Source organism: Gigantopelta aegis, chromosome 1 (assembly GCF_016097555.1).
Source record: "Gigantopelta aegis isolate Gae_Host chromosome 1, Gae_host_genome, whole genome shotgun sequence".
Taxonomy (NCBI): domain Eukaryota; kingdom Metazoa; phylum Mollusca; class Gastropoda; order Neomphalida; family Peltospiridae; genus Gigantopelta; species Gigantopelta aegis.
In genome coordinates, this window is record NC_054699.1 from 15519839 (window position 1) to 15539823 (window position 19985).

The 19985-nt window shown below is 37.3% G+C and overlaps 1 protein-coding gene across 1 annotated transcript in view; it reads left to right on the top strand.

The window, feature by feature from the left end:
• The window catches only part of LOC121369206 (centromere protein I-like), a 22551-nt gene extending 2813 nt beyond the window's left edge, over window positions 1-19738 (top strand). Inside the window, exons 2-14 of the mRNA XM_041494172.1 lie at window positions 1052-1141; window positions 2267-2407; window positions 4777-4950; window positions 5433-5553; window positions 6518-6597; window positions 7913-8030; window positions 8876-8940; window positions 9713-9849; window positions 13334-13487; window positions 15311-15435; window positions 16795-17080; window positions 17255-17305; window positions 17906-19738. Of these exons, the coding sequence (XP_041350106.1) occupies window positions 1052-1141; window positions 2267-2407; window positions 4777-4950; window positions 5433-5553; window positions 6518-6597; window positions 7913-8030; window positions 8876-8940; window positions 9713-9849; window positions 13334-13487; window positions 15311-15435; window positions 16795-17080; window positions 17255-17305; window positions 17906-18007 (1644 nt within the window). The 3' untranslated portion in view covers window positions 18008-19738. The remainder of the gene's footprint in view (window positions 1-1051; window positions 1142-2266; window positions 2408-4776; window positions 4951-5432; window positions 5554-6517; window positions 6598-7912; window positions 8031-8875; window positions 8941-9712; window positions 9850-13333; window positions 13488-15310; window positions 15436-16794; window positions 17081-17254; window positions 17306-17905) is intronic.
• Window positions 19739-19985: the final 247 nt, after the last annotated feature.

Genomic DNA, 19985 nt, shown 5'->3' on the forward strand with positions numbered 1-19985 from the left:
TGGACAACAGTGTTCTTTTATATAATACTTACATAGAGGACAATAAACGAGTTACCAGTCAGATTTGTAGTTGTAAAAAGAATACGAGAATAAAGCAAAAATACATTTAACTGATTTTGTATGACTGAATGTATTCTAGTAGGCAATGAATGACCCAAAATTATATGCAAGGGTTAGAGTTATTGTGTGTTTTATAGCAACATAACACGTGATGGCAGTAACAGTTAAAAATTGGATGATGCCTTTTCAGTGGAGTTCAGTATACATTATCACTTTTGAATGTCTATGTTAAAGAATATTGTTAATAAAGTCTGGAGGTATTTTGGTCTGAAGAAAATTTTGTATATTGTTTGAGGTGGTTTTATCAAACATGACATCGCAATAACTAGTGATGTTCTGATTAATTGAGTATGTCGAACATTGCTCACTGTAATCATTTGATCAGTTGTACAAGTTGAGTAAAACAGTCTTATACAGAGTTACTTGCCTTCTAGCAGTGTTGGGTCTGGTAGGCAGAAAAAGTATTCCATTAAAAAGCAAAATGGCAGACGGCAGAAAACTGCATGTATTTTTCCTTGTGCGATCTCAGCGAAGTCAATACTGGTGACACCGTTACAGTCTCATATGTGGAATCTGTGTCACTGTAATGGTCTTTTCACAACTTCTGTCTGGACAAAATTTGGGGAAAATGTAATTGTAATTAAAGGTAGGAGAGTAATTTATTGTAGTTGTTAACGATTTGGTTCAGACTTTAGTCCTGTGGTAGTGTTATATTTGTATAACTAATTATTTAATTAGTATTTACTGGTGGAAATAAAACACTGATAGTCCTTCAAAGTTTTAATGTTTCTTTAATCAGTTATTTATTAATCTTTGTTTGGTTTATACAAACTGATGGTCGATTTCAAAATTATTAGGAAGATTCATCTATGGAATATGATTTCTCTTGATGCCTTCAAAGGATGTACCGGTAATGGCAATTTTTTTAATTTCAGTCTTTTTGTTTCTCTTTTATTTTAGCATTAATATACGTGTGGATATTTCTTTGCAGGGAACACAGCCCTATCTCACAGGATTGTTGTCAATATACCAGGTGTACTATCCCAACCTGGTTACCCTTCCTCTACGCAGTACAAACATTGTAAGTTGCAACACTTCATGAAAATAAATGAATGGATACATGTAAAGTAAATTGACTTGATCAGATTAACCGCTGTGGAAAAAAATTGACGAGACTGATTAATTGCTCTCCTAATTTAGATAGTGAGGAGCTGTGTAAGATATGACCATAATCCTTTTTAGGGCTCAAATTTCTCGACCAACTGGTCGCATATGTGACTGGATTTTTACTGAAAATTATAATTAAGTTGCATGTGTGCGACTATAAAAAGTGGGCAACAGATTTGGCAAACTGGTTGCTTATGCAACTGGATCTTTAATGAAAATTATAATCAAGTCGCATGTGTGCGACTATAAAAAGTGGGCAACAGATTTGGCAAACTGGTCGCATATGTGACTGGAATTTTATTTAATGAAAATTATAATCAAGTCGTATGTGTGCAACTATAAAAAGTGTGCAGCAGATTTGGCAGATGAATTACCTGCTTGGTCATGCAGTCTCGAGCTTCGAAGTCTGGTAGTTGTACGTCCAAAATACGACATGTTTTGTTAGACTGGGACATGCACTTATAATTATACTTCTCGGCATGACATTACGGTTTGAATCGGTGACATCATCAATCAATCAAGCTGCCAAAACACCTGCTTGTTGCATAATTGCAGAAAACCAACACAAAAGTTAGCACCTTTTTCAAGGTTTATTGTTAATATGAATTCAAAATCGGTTTGAAAATGATATAAATGCTGGGTTTTTTATTTTTATGTATTGGGATTTCTTGGTAATAAATTATTATTGAAAACAGAATCGTAAAAACCTACAATTAATTTTTTTGGTATGTTTAAGTTGTATCTATTCACTACCTTACAGCCATGATGATTCTATTATTCACTTGAGTTGTGTGTCTAAAATTATTAACTGTGCTTTTAAAATTATTAAAATGCTAGGTGCACAGTGTGCCTTTAAAAAATCAAAACTTTGAGGCCTGTTTTTGTAACGGGTGTTTTATTTTTATTATTTTCTAATCATATTTCTCCTTGAACTAGTCTCAGGAGTGATGGAGAGAGAGTCTACAGATGGACAGATGAAACAAATAAAGACACACACACAGACACATGTATTGCACTGTTTGATGTTGCTGGCTTTCAGATATTCTTCAAGTCATATGACAGAAACTGGTCGAGTATTTTGAGGAAAGTTAAAGAGAGTAACGCTGAGATGTTGCTGAATCAGTCAACGGAGAGGGAATCCTCGAGGAAGAAGAAGGCGGACTTGTCAGCTAGAGCACCGGTATTAAATATCTTCTTACTAACAGTTTCTAGACATTCTGTGTGGAGATTATTTCATTATTTTTTGTCTTTCATTAAAGCGGAGTTCTCATCGTGCGATTAGTCACACCGACTTGTTGCATGCGATTTGTCGGCCTTACAACAATCGGAATGTATAAGACTTAATATGTTCTGATTCAGGTGTTCTCACAGTACGATTTGATCGCATGCGACAAGTCGATACTACTAACTGCATAATGAGAACCCCCCCCCTTAAGCAAGAAATGGGTCTTCCTTTGCGACATTAATGTGATATAACAATTTAAGTGGGTTTTTTTTTTTTAATAATTTTTAAAATTATTATTTCAATAAAGCAAACACCTACTAGTCGTCGGACCTGTAGTATAGTGACTACTCCATCAAGCAGATTTCTTCTCAACACTCTAAACCGTGTTGCATTTACTGTATATTCAATCCACTAGCAGTTTACTGAATGAGATTTTATTACAGGTAAACCTTTTTTCACACATTCAAAAAAATGTCCAAAGTAAAAAAATAACATGCTGCTAAAAGGGAACTAAACTCAAATATGAGCCTTATGTGTTGCAAAGATGTATGCCCGGACCACCAACACATACTGACACTTAAGGGATGTGTAATTTTAAAGTTAATTTTAAAAATGTGATTATTCCTGCTAACTGGGGGCAGCCATTTTCTTTTGTTTTCATTGTGTCCGGTACTCTAGCTTGGGGCAAAGTGATGTCAGCTCCTACCAACTCCTGTATGCACCGTGTAAACAAACAGTAATTTATGACAAGGCGCCTTTCTTTCATCAACCTGACTTTTAAAACAATGTAAATGATGTGATAATATAATAAACTATTAAACTAAATATATTTCAATTTGCATTAATAGAACGAAATGGGGTTATAGTATATTTCTCTTAAAAAATCCAAAGAAAAAATTCATACTGTTAGGTCTATTGGTAGGCTATGTTGGAGCAAAAACGACCACTCATGATACCCAAGTGATTATGTTCTTTTCTTTGGGAGTATGTAATTGGTCAGTCCTGTGATTTTAGATGGGAAAGTCTACTTAATCAATAGTTTTACAGAATCATTTACAGTAATTAATCATGATGGCTGATAATGTCCGTTACCATTTATGGGGTGGCAGGTTATTTCCCAATGCCCTGTAGTGTCAATAATACCACCGGTACGTAATTTAGTGTCTAGATGGCAGTAATTAATGGCTTGTCTACAGTACCTACCAAATATACACCTGCTAATCAGGAATCACAGGTGGAGGCAACTGAAAGTATAGACCAATTAACTAAGAAAACACTCCGTTTATCATTTCAGTACATAGGTTAATTCATGGACAAAACATGAACTTTGAGAGTGGTGGTTTATTTTGTATTGTAAAATAATATATACTTATTGCTGACTTACTGGGATTGATATTATTACAGAACATTGCGCAAAAATCAGGTACGTTTGTTTCTTCAGTTCTAAGACTAATTCCTGATGTGATGCGTTAAATATTATGTAACCACCGGCTCGCCAGAGGGCGTATTTACTGTGATGGTACAAAATGGCTGTGCTCATTATATATTTAACTATTTTATTAAATATAATAATATACTTGTTGATATTAAGTAGTAATGTGCATTATATATTGTTGAATATGCATACCAGTCCAAAAGCCTTGCACGATCATTCCTTTAAAAAAATAATCAAATATGGTCCATGGCAAAAGAAGTGCCATGGAGAATTAAAAACTGCAGCAATCACCTCGGCATTGCTGATTGCTGTGGCCATTTGGTAGTAGTAGTCATATGACTAGAACAGTTTTTAAAAAGTTTGTTTTGTTTAACAACACCAGTAGAGCATATTGATTAATTAATCACCGGCTGTTGGATGTGAAACATTTTGTAATTCTGACTCGTAGTCATCAGAGGAAACCCACTACATTTTTCCATTGGCAGCAACATATTTTTTATATGCACCATCCCACAGACAGGATAGCACATACCACAGCCTTTGATATACTAGTCATGGTGCACTAGCTGGAACGAGAAATAGCCCAGTGAGTCCACCGACGAGGATCGATCCAAAACTGACCGCGCATCAAGCGAGTGCTTTACCACTGGTCTACGTCCTACCCCCGGATCTTTTATATGCACATTCCCCACAGACAGGACATCACATACCATAGTCTTTGTTATTCCAATTGTAGGGCATTGATGGTATGGGAATAAACAATCGGAGAATGTGTCCGCCGAGGTCATTCGATCCTATGGCCGGTGAGGAAATGCACTTGGTGAGATGTCAGGTTAAGTAGTCATGAACAGAAACAAAACTGAAGTTTTTCTGTTGTTTTGTTTTGCAGGCTTCAAAGCGCCGTCGTCGTGAACTGATTCCTCAGATCTCCGCGTCACACTCTGCTGTGGGCGACCGGACTTCTGCCACCGAGAAAGTGTCCTTGTCGCTGGATGTCGCTCGTGTGCCCATGATTCAGATCAGTTCCTTTATGGAGATGGTGGAAAAAATTGACAGAATAGAAGTACGGCCTATGTGACAAAGAGCTATAGTCAGTGTTATGTTATGTTTCAAAACTTAATTGTTTTGTTTGTAGAAAACCAGTAATTTTCAAACAGAATATCTATAATTACATGTATGAAATGATTTCCAGAGACAGGACAGCACATACCACTGCCTTTGATGTACCAGTCATGGTGCACTAGGTGGAGCAAGAAATAGCCCAATGTGCTCACTGTCGGGGATCGATCCTAGACTGACCATGCTTCAAATGATCACTTTACCGCTGGGCTATGGCTGAGCCATACTGAGCATCACATATGTTTATTGGACAAAATGGAATTTTGAGGGGGGGGGGGGGGCATAAAAAATGGAAGCAGGATTTTATCCTTTAGACTGATGGAGCTGAAGATCTACAATTGATTTTATTATGACCTACGGTAAATAGAAGAAATTAAATTTCATGTGTTACAGTGTTTACCTGTAATTGTACCTGTAATGTTTCAGTTCCCCAGTGAGATCTGTGTGGCCCTTCATGATCCGCTGTTACAACACATCATCGTCCACTCCGGCGACAGGGTGATTGCGTCGCGCTTCAGCTACTGGATACAGCACACGCTCGTAGAAGGTATTTCTCACACAGTCTCCGACCCTCCAGAAATTGCGCACGTGGTCGTGTTGCTCGTGCAAGTCTTAAGATTTGTGTAACCTATTTTTGATTCAAGCATTAAATTTAGGACACGATTTTCATGGTTGTGATGGGTGGGTTATACAAAATTAAATGGGGTTTACAGAATTTTTTTTTTTTTTTTTTAACTTAACCCAGAAATTGTTGACTCAACTTTTCAATTGTTAAAGACCTGAGAGTTCTATTTTTAATATTTATGGCCATACTCTTTTAACAGTTAGTTCCTTGATATTTTATTTTTGAAATATATGGCAGACCCAGGACGTTTTTCCTTTTTTGAGGGAGAGGGACTAAAGGAAAAATTGCACATGGATCCTCTTGGGGAAAAGAGCAACCCAATAAAACAAAATGCAAAAAAGAATGGCACCTGAATATATTTGTGGGGTTCTCTGGTCACACCCCCCCCCCCCCCCCAAATCTGCCTCTGTTTCTTAAAAAAACCCAAAAAATTGTCTTTCCTATACTGTTTATCCAGTTAAACATTGTTTTACCAAATATGACATATATATATTTTTATGTCTTTGGAGGAGAAAAAATGGAAATGGTTGTCCTGTGTAGATGTGTACAAATGGAGGAAACATTCTGCTATAACTAATCAGAGATGTAACTGGTTTTATTCTGTGTACAGTGAAACTCCTCCAAACCGGACACTCTGGGGACCAAGTACAAAGTCCAGTTTTAAGAGGTATCCAGTTTAGAGAGGTTCTCATCTGTACAGATATTTAAAAAGAGACCATGAAAAACGTCTGGTTTTGAGGGAATTCTGGATTACAGAGGGTCCGGTTTTGAGAGGTTTCACTGTATTATGTTTGAATTCACATCCTACTTTGACACGAAAGACCTTGATTAGATCCACTGTGACCTGTGAAACAGTGATAATTCAACGTAATCTTCACACTTTCAGAACTGTTGAATCGTTCAGGCATTAACAAAGAAGCAGAGAAATTGCTTCAACATCTGATATGCTTCATGGATTTCTTGCAAGTAAGTGGTTTACTATATAAGTATTTCAGAAACCATGAAATAAGATATGTGGACCAAAACGAAAAACAAATTATTTTTCATGTAATTTTTAAATGGCCAAGACATTTATATTTTATTTATTTATATTTTATTGTATGTTATGACAATAACAGGTCTTTGATTTCACAGAAACAATAATTTTTTGTAGCGTGTTTGGAAAATCATAAAATTGAGAACTACACTCATCCAGTACCCATTATTATGTGTTATATATAGAATAATAAACGAGCTTGCCTGTCATACCATTTTATAAGACGAGTGAACGGTTTTGCTTTCGCTTGTTGGATGTCAACACTGTTCACGAGTTTCAGAAAAATTGTATGTCAGACAAGCTAGTTTAGGATTTTATTTATTATAAACCAACTGCAGACAAGCTGCAACGCAGAAGTAAGCAGCTGTCGAGACCTACTAAAGGTTATTTTTCTGCGAATTGGGTCAGGAAGTGATCTATGTCACACGTAAACTTAAACGACGTCGCAGTGAACAACGAGACATCATCAATGTACAGTTTAGAGTTTAGATTGAGCTGAGTGAATGGGATTGACTAGATGTGACGCTGACATTATATATATATATATATATATAGGGCCGTAAAATAGAATAGCAGGTCAACAACATCGTTTTGGCTTTGTACACAATAGGCCCAAATATAACGGCCTATCTTATCGCTGTTTCAATTCATGGTCATATTTCGTAATGGTACACCTTTAAATTACACTATTTTGTATAAACACAGTTAGATACGTTAATAATCTCTGAACAAAACATTTTCATCAGCAATTTTGCACTCAATGTTTTCTAGCGTTCGGAAAAAGGACGAGTCATGCACCCAGTTTATTTTATTGCAGGGAGCAAAGTGATGTCATTCCGAATATCAACGTCATTCAAATAAAAAAATTGCCCCGCCAGTCGGCGCGTGCCAATATTAAACTAGTTAGATATTTAGTAATTGTTATGACGCGAGTAATATCTTTACACTGGTCTGTAATAAAATTCACTATTTTAACCATGATTACATGAAAACAGTTTCCCATGAGTTCCAGTGATCACGTGGGCTCTATACCAAAAACATGTTTCCCATAATATTTGATTTCTTTCCACATTACCTGTCCTCAAGGAAGTTCGCTATCCTCAAACAGGTGTGGGGGGGGGTACTTCTTTGAGGACAGGTAATGTATCTATAAAAGAGAAAACACCTAAAATGTTCTCCAAATCCTGAGGCTTGCAATGCAATAGGAAATCTGCAACTATTTTGTTTTGTTTTGTGGATGTTCAGGAAGGTATTCCAGTAGTGGACACATTTCTTCAAATCTACCTGGACACGTGGAATGGGGCGGACTACAGACCGTACATCATGCGGCTCATCGGCAAGTTAAGGATGAAGCCCTTCACAGGTAGGTCAGCCAAGTTGTTACTGTGTTTGTGGTCGTCTGCTTTTCATGTAAAGCTTCACGTGTTCGTATTGCGAGAGGCCTTCACACATGTACTTTAGATCAGGGATCGAAGTAAGTCCAGAATGGTCATTAGAGAATACTCAACGAGCTACGAGGCAATGCTGTTTATCTTGCACAGTTGAATTCATGTCCCTTCCCGAGCCCTTGGTGGATCCATTCAGCTGATTTGTTTGGGGTTTTTCATTCCAACTAGTGCGCCACAACTAAACAAAGGTCGTGGTATGTGCTTTCCTGTCTGGGAAAGTGCATATAAAAAGATCCCTTGCTGCATTAGGAAAAATGTAGCTGGTTTTGTCTTATGACTACGAGTCAGAATTACCAAATGTTTGACATCCAATAGCCGATGTTTAATTAATCAATGTGCTCCAGTGGTGTCGTTAAACAAAACAAACTTCTTCTTTCTTTCTTTTTTGTTCTCCACAAAATATTATTAAACTGAAATTACACCACCTAAATTTTGATCAGCTGAGTGTTATACACATACGGTGGCATGAATGATATCTATGGAGGTATTTCATTGTAATATTGGAAATATAAATGTGTCATTACCAAGTCTGTATTTTATGGTAACCTGTACATGGGATGCCAGACATATTTATTATTTCAGTGTCTGTTAGATGAGCGTTAAATGTTCACTCTCTAGTATAACTTTTATCATTGTCTGGTGCCTTAGACTCTGGATAGTTTACCAACCTGGTCAAAAATTTACCAGTAGATAGGTTATAGCAGTTTATTTTCATGATATTTTGTTGTTTAGTTCACTTTTTTCATGGATTCTTTTTCAGTTTTGAAAGAACTTATTCTGGAACCACTGAGAAAACTCTTCTTCACATCGTCAGTTTATTTCAAGGTGGGTCTAAACTGGCTATTAATTTTTGAAGCTATCTTAGGGCTATGAAATTGTAAAACCATCGTAGGCTATGACGTCACTACAGCAAATGTCAGTGACGTGTCATAGCTTACAATGGTTTTACGATTTCGTAGCGATAGTTTTGAAAATATGGGTCTTGGTAGCTAAAATTCTGGATTTAATATTGATTTTTTTTAATTTAAAAAAAAATCTTTGTTTTAAGATTTGTTGAAATCATTAAATATTTTCAGTTGAAAAAGTACCTCTTGGTCACATTTATTTCAAAGATTGTTTCTGAATTTGCAAAAGGTTTTAAGAATTTATTTGTAGAGTAAGTGATGCCAGAGATTATCGGAAATTATAAATTACCAATTTTATTTCTAGTTATCTTAATAGGTCAGAGTGAAGATGAAAAATTATTGCTTTTAAGAACGAATGATGAATAACCAGGGGTGGGAATTCTCCTTGGATCAGCTGTTTTCCTCTCATGGAACATTGCGTTTCCTTGCATTTTAATCGTCCTTTTCTCCAAAATGTGTCAGATGGCACAGATTTTAACCTAGGATTTCAAGGATTTCTGGGACCCCTCTAGATTTCCTCTTTTTTACAATTCACCAATTCCCACCCCTGATGACACAATGTTACTTGCAACAAAGCAAATTTTAAAAAAAGCTTAGTTTTATTTCAGTCTTATCAAAGAAAAAAAATTAGCACCTCATCATCACCACCACCTACAAGAAGAATTAAAAAACAACTCTAACTCTTGTTTCAGTGTCAGGTGATTCTGACGTTGACTGATCTGACCCAGAACTATGTGGCTGTAGAGTTGTTCCGCTACAAAGATTCCTTGATGCAGCAAGAGATGAACAGCGTCACGTCCGACACGTTGGAGTTCACCTCCCCCGAATGGTCAGTTTGTTACACGTCATCCTTCATTCAAGTCATTCTTCATTTAGGGGGTATGATGTAGCCCCGTGGTAAAGCGGTCGGTCTAGGATTGATCTCAGGGCCCATTGGGCTATTTCTCGTTCCAGCCAGTGCACCACGACTGGTATATCAAAGGCTGTGGTATGTATCACCCTGTCTGTAGGATGGTGCATATAAAAGATCCCTTGCTGCTAATCGAAAAGAGTAGCCCATGAAGTGGCGACAGCAGGTTTTCTCTCTTGTTATCTGTGTGGTCTTCAACCAAATGTCTGACGCCATAGAACTGTAAATAAAATGTGCTGAGTGCGTCATTAAATAAAACATTTCTTTCTTTCATTCATCCACGGGGCGGGACTTAGCTCAGTTGGTTGAGCACTCGCTTGAGGTGCTGGCGTCGCATTATCGAACCACCTCAGTGGATCCGTTCAACTGATTGGGTTTTTTCTCGTTCCAACCAGTGCACTACAACTGGTCAAAGGCTGTGGTATGTGCTTTCCTGTCTGTGGGAAAGTGCATATAAAAGATCCCTTGCTGCATTAATAAAATGTAGCGGGTTTCCTCTATTGACTTTGAGTCAGAATTACCAAATGTTTGACATCCAACAGCTGATGATTAATATATCAATGTGCTCTAGTGGTGTCGTTAAACAAAACAAACTTTGGTTTCCTTCATCCACATCATTCTTCACCCTTCGTGCATGTCATTCTTCATTTAGGGGGCATGACGTAGCCCCGTGGTAAAGCGGGTCGGTCTAGTATCGACCCCAGTTGGAGGGCCCATTGGGCTATTTCTCGTTCCAGCCAGTGCACCACGACTGGTACATCAAAGGCTATGTGCTTATAATGCATATAAAAGATCTCTTTGCTACTAATGGAAAAAATGTACCGTGTTTCATCTCTGCAGTTATATGTAAAAAAATTACCAAATGTTTGACATCCAATAGCCGATGATTAATAAATGAATATGCTCTAGTGGTGTCATTAAACAACAAAAAACCTCTTCATTTATGCAGCCGGGCAGAATTTAACTCAGTCGGTTGAATGCTCGCTTGAGGTGTTTGCGTCGCAGGATCGAACCACCTCAGTGAACTCATTCACTTGGTATGTGCTATCCTGTCTGTAGGATGGTGCATATAAAAGATCCTTTGCTGCATCAGGGAAAATGTAGCGGGTTTCCTCTGATGACTACTAGTCAGAATTACCAAATCACCCAATAGCCGATGATTAATTAATCAATGTGCTCGCAGAGCAAAAAAACTGATTTGCAAAGTTTATGCAATGTCGTGATTCACTGCACAAGTTTCAGAGATTGCTACACAATTTTCAATTAACTAGAAATATCATTAATCAAGATTTTGAAAACTGATTTGCAAAGTTTATGCAATGTCGTGATTCACTGCACAAGTTTCAGAGATTGCTACACAATTTTCAATTAACTAGAAATATCATTAATCAAGATTTTGAAAACAAAATGTTTCCCTGGATTTTGTTTAATAGAGTGTGAATTAGGCATCTATGCCCATATTTTCGAAGCTATCTTAGGGCTGCAATATTGTAAAAACCATCGTACGCTGACATCAGTATGGCATGTGCTGTATTAACGTCATTGCCTACAATGATTTTACGATTTCATAGGCAATATTATTACCCATATGGTTAAAAATATCTTGGCACATACCAAAGTGATACATCCCACGGCAAATGAGACGTAACACTTCAACGTCACATGATGACGTCATCGATTGGTGCACTACAACCTTGCAGGATCATCATCCAAACGAGTTGAGTGATATAAATTAACATTGATTATGGGTAATAAATAATATATTAAACTCGCTACCATTTTGTATCACATTTATGCCCCTCATGAAATAATTTTTATTGTCACTTGCTAAAGCGTATGACAACTGAAAATTATTTCACTCGGGACAAAAACATGATACGAAACCGAAGCTCATTTAATATCCTATAATCTGTAGCCAGGCTATTAATTAATGTACTGGCCTGCCAAGAGAAATGGTTAGGTTGTGATTAGTTACAAACTCTCAATTCGGTGAAATGATAAATGGTAAATCAAACCTGAATTCTTCTGAATCTCAGTATGTGTTGATCCATGCTTAACCCCCCCCCCCCCCCCCAACAAAAAATAAAAATAATAATAATAATAATATAAATTTACATATCTTTTGGTATTCAGTATATTTGGTTGGTCAGCACTAATAACAACCCGATCTCAAGGAACATTTTGCTTTTAAAATTTTAATTGGTGACAAAATTGCTAATAATAGCAGTAGGTAATTAATTTTACATTAGGGCCAATCTGAGTACCCATCCACCATTATGAAAAGTTTGCAGGATTTTCTTTCACAACCCACTTTCACCTCTGATTTTGAGATGTGTGATTTTTTTCTTTCACTGCCTGGGTCAATAACATGAATTTGCCTTTCCGTCCATTATTGAAGCGACTTTAATTGACAGAAATACAGTGGTGTCCGTCTAAAATGGATTAAAGGCAAAATACGCCAGTATACACAATGAGCCCGATTACCCGAGCTATTACCACTTCACTGTACTTTTTAAAACATCTTTATTATCGTTATTTTTTATCCCACTGCCCGTTCCTTTGTTTCCTTTTCTTCATTTTCCACTTTTACTGCTCACCTCTACATCCCAGTCCTTGCCTCTCCAAACCATGACAGGTACTTGTCACTTGTGGCTTTCTGTGCCATACTCCTAGGTACCACTTCCCATCAGCTTTAGCCGAGGGCTTAGTCTGACCATTTCAGATATTGTTTGATGGTTACTTCTGGCATTGTTAAGAGGCACTTGTAACCACCTACTATACGCACCTACTACCAGTGTAACAGCCCAAAATATACCCCCTGCTAAACTATACCAGGGGGGGTAAAGTGGGCTAGCCTGTTTTATACTCCTAACCCTAACATCATAAAAATGAAACTATCATAGATTAGTAATTTTAGTAGATGTTTCGATATTCTCTAGCCCAAAATATATAAATTATGATGGAAAAAAACACCTCTGGACATTGAAATACAGACTAGAGAGGTACATTCTGGGCTAGCCTGTTTTAGGCCCCAGGGTATATTCTGAGCTAGTCCAGTTTATACCCCAGGTATAGTTTTGCAGGGGTTATATTTTGGCTATTACACCGGCGGTCATTAGTTAGTGCCGTGGGTCAAACCAGCTTTATTAACAGCAGAGGACGAGGATTTTAAGTGGGTGCAGGGAAGTACACAGAGACTGCACCCATGGAGAAAGTTGACAGGTAAGCGATGGTGTGGACAGCTCAGAAGACAGCTCAGAAACTGACAGATTGGGTCAAAACTGATTGAAATCACAGGAGAAAACGTAACAGTACTTTTATATCATGCTAATTACACAGAAATGTGGATTACACAGATGCTGGTTTTGACAGGTCCATTGTACCATATTTCCTTGTTTTACAGCTTGTCTCTGTTCCACGAAGCCGTCGAGAAGTTCAACCCAATGCACACGCTACAGGAATTGGTCAAGTGGGTCATGTCGATCGCTAACGTCGGATTGATCGCGGAAAACGACCACACCCTCCTCACGTATCACGTGATCGGCTACATTGAATTGGTACGACCATCCTCTTTGTATACACGTGTGTTTAGAATGAGGAAAAGAAATGGAATATCTGTATTTATTATATACATAGCAATGAAATATGTAGATCTACGGAAACCATAAAAGTCATATCCAGTGAAAAGTAATATTTTCACTGTATTTTAACTACAGTGAAAATATAGAAATCTTATTTACTTTTTTGTAAAAGTGCGTGATAAATTATCTCCCTTTGTGTAGTTTCTTCGTATTTAAATTTGATGATTACCAATGCATCTGATCGTATTTAAAAAAAAAAAAAGAAAGTAATTTAAACAACTACCTATAAAAAAGGGATACAAAGTGCAATTACAACAAAATATCTAAAAACGAATTGAATATGAAGCTAAATAATGATGACACAATGTAGTGTCATCGAGTGTAAGTGTAAGAATTTAATGGCGTTTGGCTCGTTTTGTTTTTATGGGAGTTTTTGGAGGATTGCTTTGTCAGGTATGTTTGCACCGCAGCATTGTTAAATAAATATTAATAAAGATAAATTTTATTCCAATTTCTTTTTAAAAGTCTATGGTCAAGTAAATTTTCTGGGAAAGTTCCATAGGAAGAAATATATCATGACGTTACATGTTTTTGATAGGATAAGCGAAAGATATTAACCAAAAAGCGAAAGATATTGTCAAAAATTAGGAAATATGTATATAATAAATAGACCATTTCATGGTGTTTTTTCCAAATACAATTTTTATGTGAACTCGTGATGTGAGAAAACCATATTTTCATCTCATTGCTTCGCAATTTGTGAAAATATGGTTTTCACACATCACTCGTTGACATAAAAATCGTATTCGAAAAAACCCCATGAAATAGCCTCTATAACAACAATAGAATTAGAAGAAAAAAAGACTTGTTCTTATAATGGTCTAATTTTTCTTTAAATTCTACCAGAATTAATTTGTATTTCTGCTCCTGTATTTTGGAGAATCCAATTTTTTCATGTATATTCTACAATGTGCTAGCCGTCTAATTAATTCAGAATGTGATGCTTGTAAATAATATAATTATCTGGATGTGGACGTTATATTTTTTAACATTTCATTTCAACTTATTTTCATGCTTATTTCCAAATAAGGTTCAAGCACGCTGTCGTGGGTACACACCTCAGCTATCTGGGCTGTCTATCCAGGACAGTGGGTTAGTTGTTAATTGTTAGTGGTTAGTGAGAGAGAGAAGAGGGTATAGTGGCCTTACACCTACCCATTGAGTCGTTAAAACTTGCTCTGGATGGGAGCCGGTACCAGCCTTATGTCCGATGGCTTAACCATGATGCCATCAAGGCAGATAATACCTAAACACTGGATGTCGGCCTAAATGCTTTTTTTTTTTTTTTTTTAAAGAATGATGTTACATGATTCTGAGTTTCCTGCGGATGCTGTCTATTTCGATTAAAAATATTAGCAATACAGGCCTCTGCAAATTGCGAGACTGATAGTTTAGTTTCTGCATTCCTTGCATAAGTTTAGTTTTGTGTTACCCAGTTTTCTCTAGCGCATTGAATTTATGACATCGTACGGAACATTTTGTTCAGCATCGCGTCACGATTCGCTACTCAAGTTTCAGAGGTCGCTACACAATTTTAGAAAATTAAACAGCAGTTGCTAATCAATTTTCAATCGACTAGAAATATCACTAATCAAGATTTTAAAAACAAAATGTTCCCTGCATCATTTATGCGGTCTCGTGGTATATATTATTGCGCAAAATAAACTCGTGCAATAAATAGGAAGCGAAAACAACGTATGCGAAGTTCTGTATATTTATTACATTGGTTTGTTTTGTAGCTGTGCACTCTGAACCAGAAATACGATGTCCCGTTCTTGTTTCTGCCGTCCGACCTTCTCCTCAGTAGAATCATCCTTGCCAACTCTGCTTTTGGCTGCTCCAAGCTATGCTCCATACTGTGCAAGTATGTATCTGTTTTTATTTTTATAATAATTATATACTCAACAACGAAAGTTTAGCTAATGTTAAAAGAAATGGCATAACATTTATAAATTAACCTATTTTTATTAATTAGTATTCACATCTGAAATGTTTACCATTTACAAACAACATAAACTCATCAATGTTTGCCTTAACACAACAGGACCTGGTTTTCTTTTAAGTATATTCGACCATGGCAAATTTAGACATCATAAAAGATATTTGCTAAACTTTCATTGTTGCGTATAGTTTATGTGTGTGTGTATACTGTTTTTTACACACCACCATTTGTCGTGTCGTTGCTTGCTGTAGTATTTTAATAACCTATTGGTTTGAAGTAACTTGTTATGTGTAGTACTAACTGATAACAACTGTGCAAGTGGTATGGTGCCACTTGTGTAACAGCAACACGAGGCGGTGGTCGGGCATAGGAGCCATTAATTGAAAATTTTTGTGGTCGACTTATGTTGATTTTTTTACATGGTACTTATCAGTCGAGAGCACTCCCTAAAATTAGTAGTCACGTGACCCTTTCGACAGTGTGGTATTTTTCACAGACTATATTCTGACATGGAAATTGTATTGAACTGCATGGAGTAATTAATGGTGGTGTGTAACCTTAATGAAAGGGAAAATTGTTTTTTAATTCATTATATTCTGACAAATACCACCCTCCCACCTCTATAATGTTTGGTAATTTATTCCATGATAGCTCCTCCCGCTAGAGCATTACGTAATTGGTGAATGGCTCCCTCCAAAATGTCATTGACATTTTCTGTATTTTTCCAGCTACAAAAATGATATTTCAAGCATATCGTTCGCTCTCTGAACAATCAGATCAGCAGAGCAACTGCATGACTTTTTTTTTTTTTTTTTTTTTTTTCTTCTAGCTTCTGAACATAGTTTCAAGCAGATCAGCCTTTTTTTCTTTATATTCCAGTTATAAATCATAACCTGCATTTTCTTTGCTTCATAGTTACAAAACATCACCAGCATTTCCTCTATTGCAGATACAAGGGGCGGGATGTGGCCTAGTGGTAAAGCATTCGCTTGATGCACGGTCGGTCTGGGATCGATCCCCGTCAGTGGGCCCATTGGGCTATTTCTCCCTTCAGCCAGTGCACCACGACTGGTATATCAAAGGCCGTGGTATGTGTTATCCTTTCTGTGGGATGGTGCATATTAAAGACCCCTTGCTGCTCATCGAAAAGAGTAGCCTATGAAGTGGCGGCAGCGGGTTTCCTCTCAATATCTGTGTGGTCCTTAACCGTATGTCCGACGCCATATAACTGTAAATAAAATGTGTTGAGTGCATCGTTGAATAAAATATTTCCTATTGCAGGTACAAAACGTCATTCCAGGCGTTGCGGTCACTCTCTGACCAATCCGTCCCGTGCACCGACTGCATCGGCCTGGGTCAGGTCCCGCAGTTCAACAGCATCGTGGTCGATGTGTGTAACTGTTTCTCTCGCAGCAAGCTGTACGACACGAAGCTGGGCCTCGGCGTCTCCTCCGTACGGCAGCTGGTCACGGACGTCCCAGATGTGGATCTTGCGCACAGCAACGGGGCGTTCAGCATCTACAGACACCAGGCTTTCACTGGGTTCGCAAGGAGCTTCTGGAAACAGGTGTGTGTGTGTGTAGTGTCAATCAACTCTGCTTTTGCTCCTCATTTTTCTGTTTCTCTCTCTCTCTCTCTCTCTCTCTCTCTCTCTCTCTCTCTCTCTCTCTCTCTCTCTCTCTCTCTCTCTCTCTCTCTCATCAAATTTACTAGCACATAGCATATATTGTTTTTATTTCAGAGTCATCCCCAAGGTGTCAAGTTCGATCCGAGACAGATCAGTCAATCACAGGTAAGTGGCACTGACCCTGGAAAATACATTCTTTTTCGTTTTTGCACAAAATATATTTTTTACGTACTATAAACAGCAAGTTCACCAGAAATATGTCAGATTTGCAAAATTTGATTAAGAAAGTTATTAAAGGTGTAAATAATCTATAATGGCCGAAAAAATATGGAAATGTGGAATAATAACTACCATTGTGCAACATGGGGGGAGGGGGGTGATGGTGTGTGTATGTGACAACTATTACTTCAACATTCCACGATTTTCAAAATGATTAATATGTGTAAAAAAAAAATAATAATAATAATACTCGTAAAAATATTTTTATCTAAGAATCAAAATTGATAATTTTTAAACATGTTTCTCAAGATAAATATTACAGAACCTCATAATACAAAATACTAACAGTTAAAATTAAAACTGTCCCAATTCTAGAAAATGTGGCACTTTTCTTTCTTTTTTTTCAATAGCATATTCAGACACAATTTTGCCTTTTATTTATTATTCGAAATCATTTGTTTAGTTTTTTTCTCATCCAATCCCTTTGTCATGCAGTATAGGAAAATAATAATAGCTTTTTGTTTTTATTATTTTTGTTTTTTACAGTCACAAAAAGAGGCGTACTTGGAGTATTTGAAGAACGAAGGCTTAACGGGGGTGGTGCAATTCCTGACAATGTTTCTTCGAAAACACTCTACAGCCAACTGACGATGACACTGTTTGAAAAGCTTTGCTTAACGGGGGTGGTGCAATTCCTGACAATGTTTCTTCGAAAACACTCTACAGCCAACTGACGATGACACTGTTTGAAAAGCTTTGCTTAATGGGGGTGGTGCAATTCCTGACAATGTTTCTTCGAAAACACTCTACAGCCAACTGACGATGACACTGTTTTAAAAGCTTGGCTTAATGGGGGTAGTGCAGTTCCTGACAATGAACTGACGATGACACAGTTTGAAAAGCTTGTAACTGGTAATACCATGAAGCTTCCAGAAGCAAATAATATTTTGTTTGTAAACCATAAAGATGGTTTATGCAATACCTAAGCCTTAACTGGAGATGCCTTGATGATTCAAGAAGCAAATAATATTCTGTTCGTAAACCATGAAGATGGTTTACTCAGTATCTAAGTATTAACTGGAGATAACTTGATGCTTCACAGGGGTGGGGATTCTCCTCAGATCAGCTGTTTTCATCCATGGAACGTTGCATTTCCTCGCATTTTAATCGTCCTTTCCTCCAAAATGTGTCAGATGGCACAGATTTTAACCTAGGATTTCAAGAATTTCTGGGACCCCTCTAGGTTTTCTCTTTTTTTACAGTTCACCAATTCCCACCCCTGGGCCTTCAAGAAGCAAATAATATTCTGTATTTAAAGATTAAGGTTGTTTATGCAATACCCCAACGCACTGGGTGTTGTTTCAAAGTGACACCATTTCGAGTGTTGGAGAACAGATATCCACTGCCAGCCCCAATTTGCTGTTTTCCATTATCCTTGGGATCTGTTGTATGCATTTTACCACAGACGGGACAGCACATACTACAAATTCTTAAGTGAGGACTTCTGAGATGGAAACTAACTACCATTGTCAGACAGTACATTTTATAAATGTTTAAAATACTTTTTGCTTTTTTTTTTTTTTTTAAAGATCTATGGTAGCTTGAGTGGCTCGTGATACTGAGATGGTTCCCTTCGGACTAAATGACTTTCTGAAGTGTTGCTATATACAGAGACCTATAGTGATGTTCCGATGATCAACTATAATTAGTAACATTAGGATTTATTTATTGGGAGGGCCACTGACACTGTCTATTAAGACCCGGTCACACTGTCAAGTATCAGGACACCGAGTTGGCCTATGATATGATCTGGCATCATTCGTGACAATTCGTGGTGGTCCGTAGAATTCCGTAGCTGTCGTATTAAATCCCTGATAAATCAGTAGTAGTACTTGTATGTCTATGAAATTTTTTTACATGTCCAAAAATTCATCATGGATCGAACAACGTAGTACATCCTTAATGATCCATAGAAGAACGTAATAATCTGTAATAAACCGTACTTAAACCGTACTTATCCATACTTAATCGTAGTAATCCCGACCTCAAGCACCGGTCACACTGTCATGATCAGGACGCCGGATTAACCACGGATACGATCCGTAACGACTCTTTGCGCTCCCCGTTGTCAACTAACCCCTATCCTTAATCCTTGGTTTATCCATTAAAAACCATGGTCATCCGTGAGGTTTTCATCCGTCGTGGATCCGGCTAGACAATCCTTGACAGTGTGAGCTTTGCTTTACAGGCAACAGGCATAAAAGATGGTGTGAAAAAGAAGTGTGATTGGCATCCTCCACTGGCTATGCCAGTGATTGGTGATTGATCAGTTGGTTTCTAGTAATGTGATGGTTGATAAATTTATGATCGATTGTCAAATGTATAATTATTCTTGCAGTTTTGACTACGAAAAAGTTTGTTTTTGTTTAACGACACCACTGGAGCACATTGATTAATTAATCTACCCCTTCCCTCTCTTCCTTTTCTCCTTTCTCACCCTTTTTTCTCTTCCTTTTCTCCTTTATCACCATTGTTTCCCCAACTCCTCTTCCCGTGTTTCTTTCATCTATCTGGGCTACTATGATATAGTGTTTTGCCTAGCAAAGGCAAATGACCGTAAGCGGTG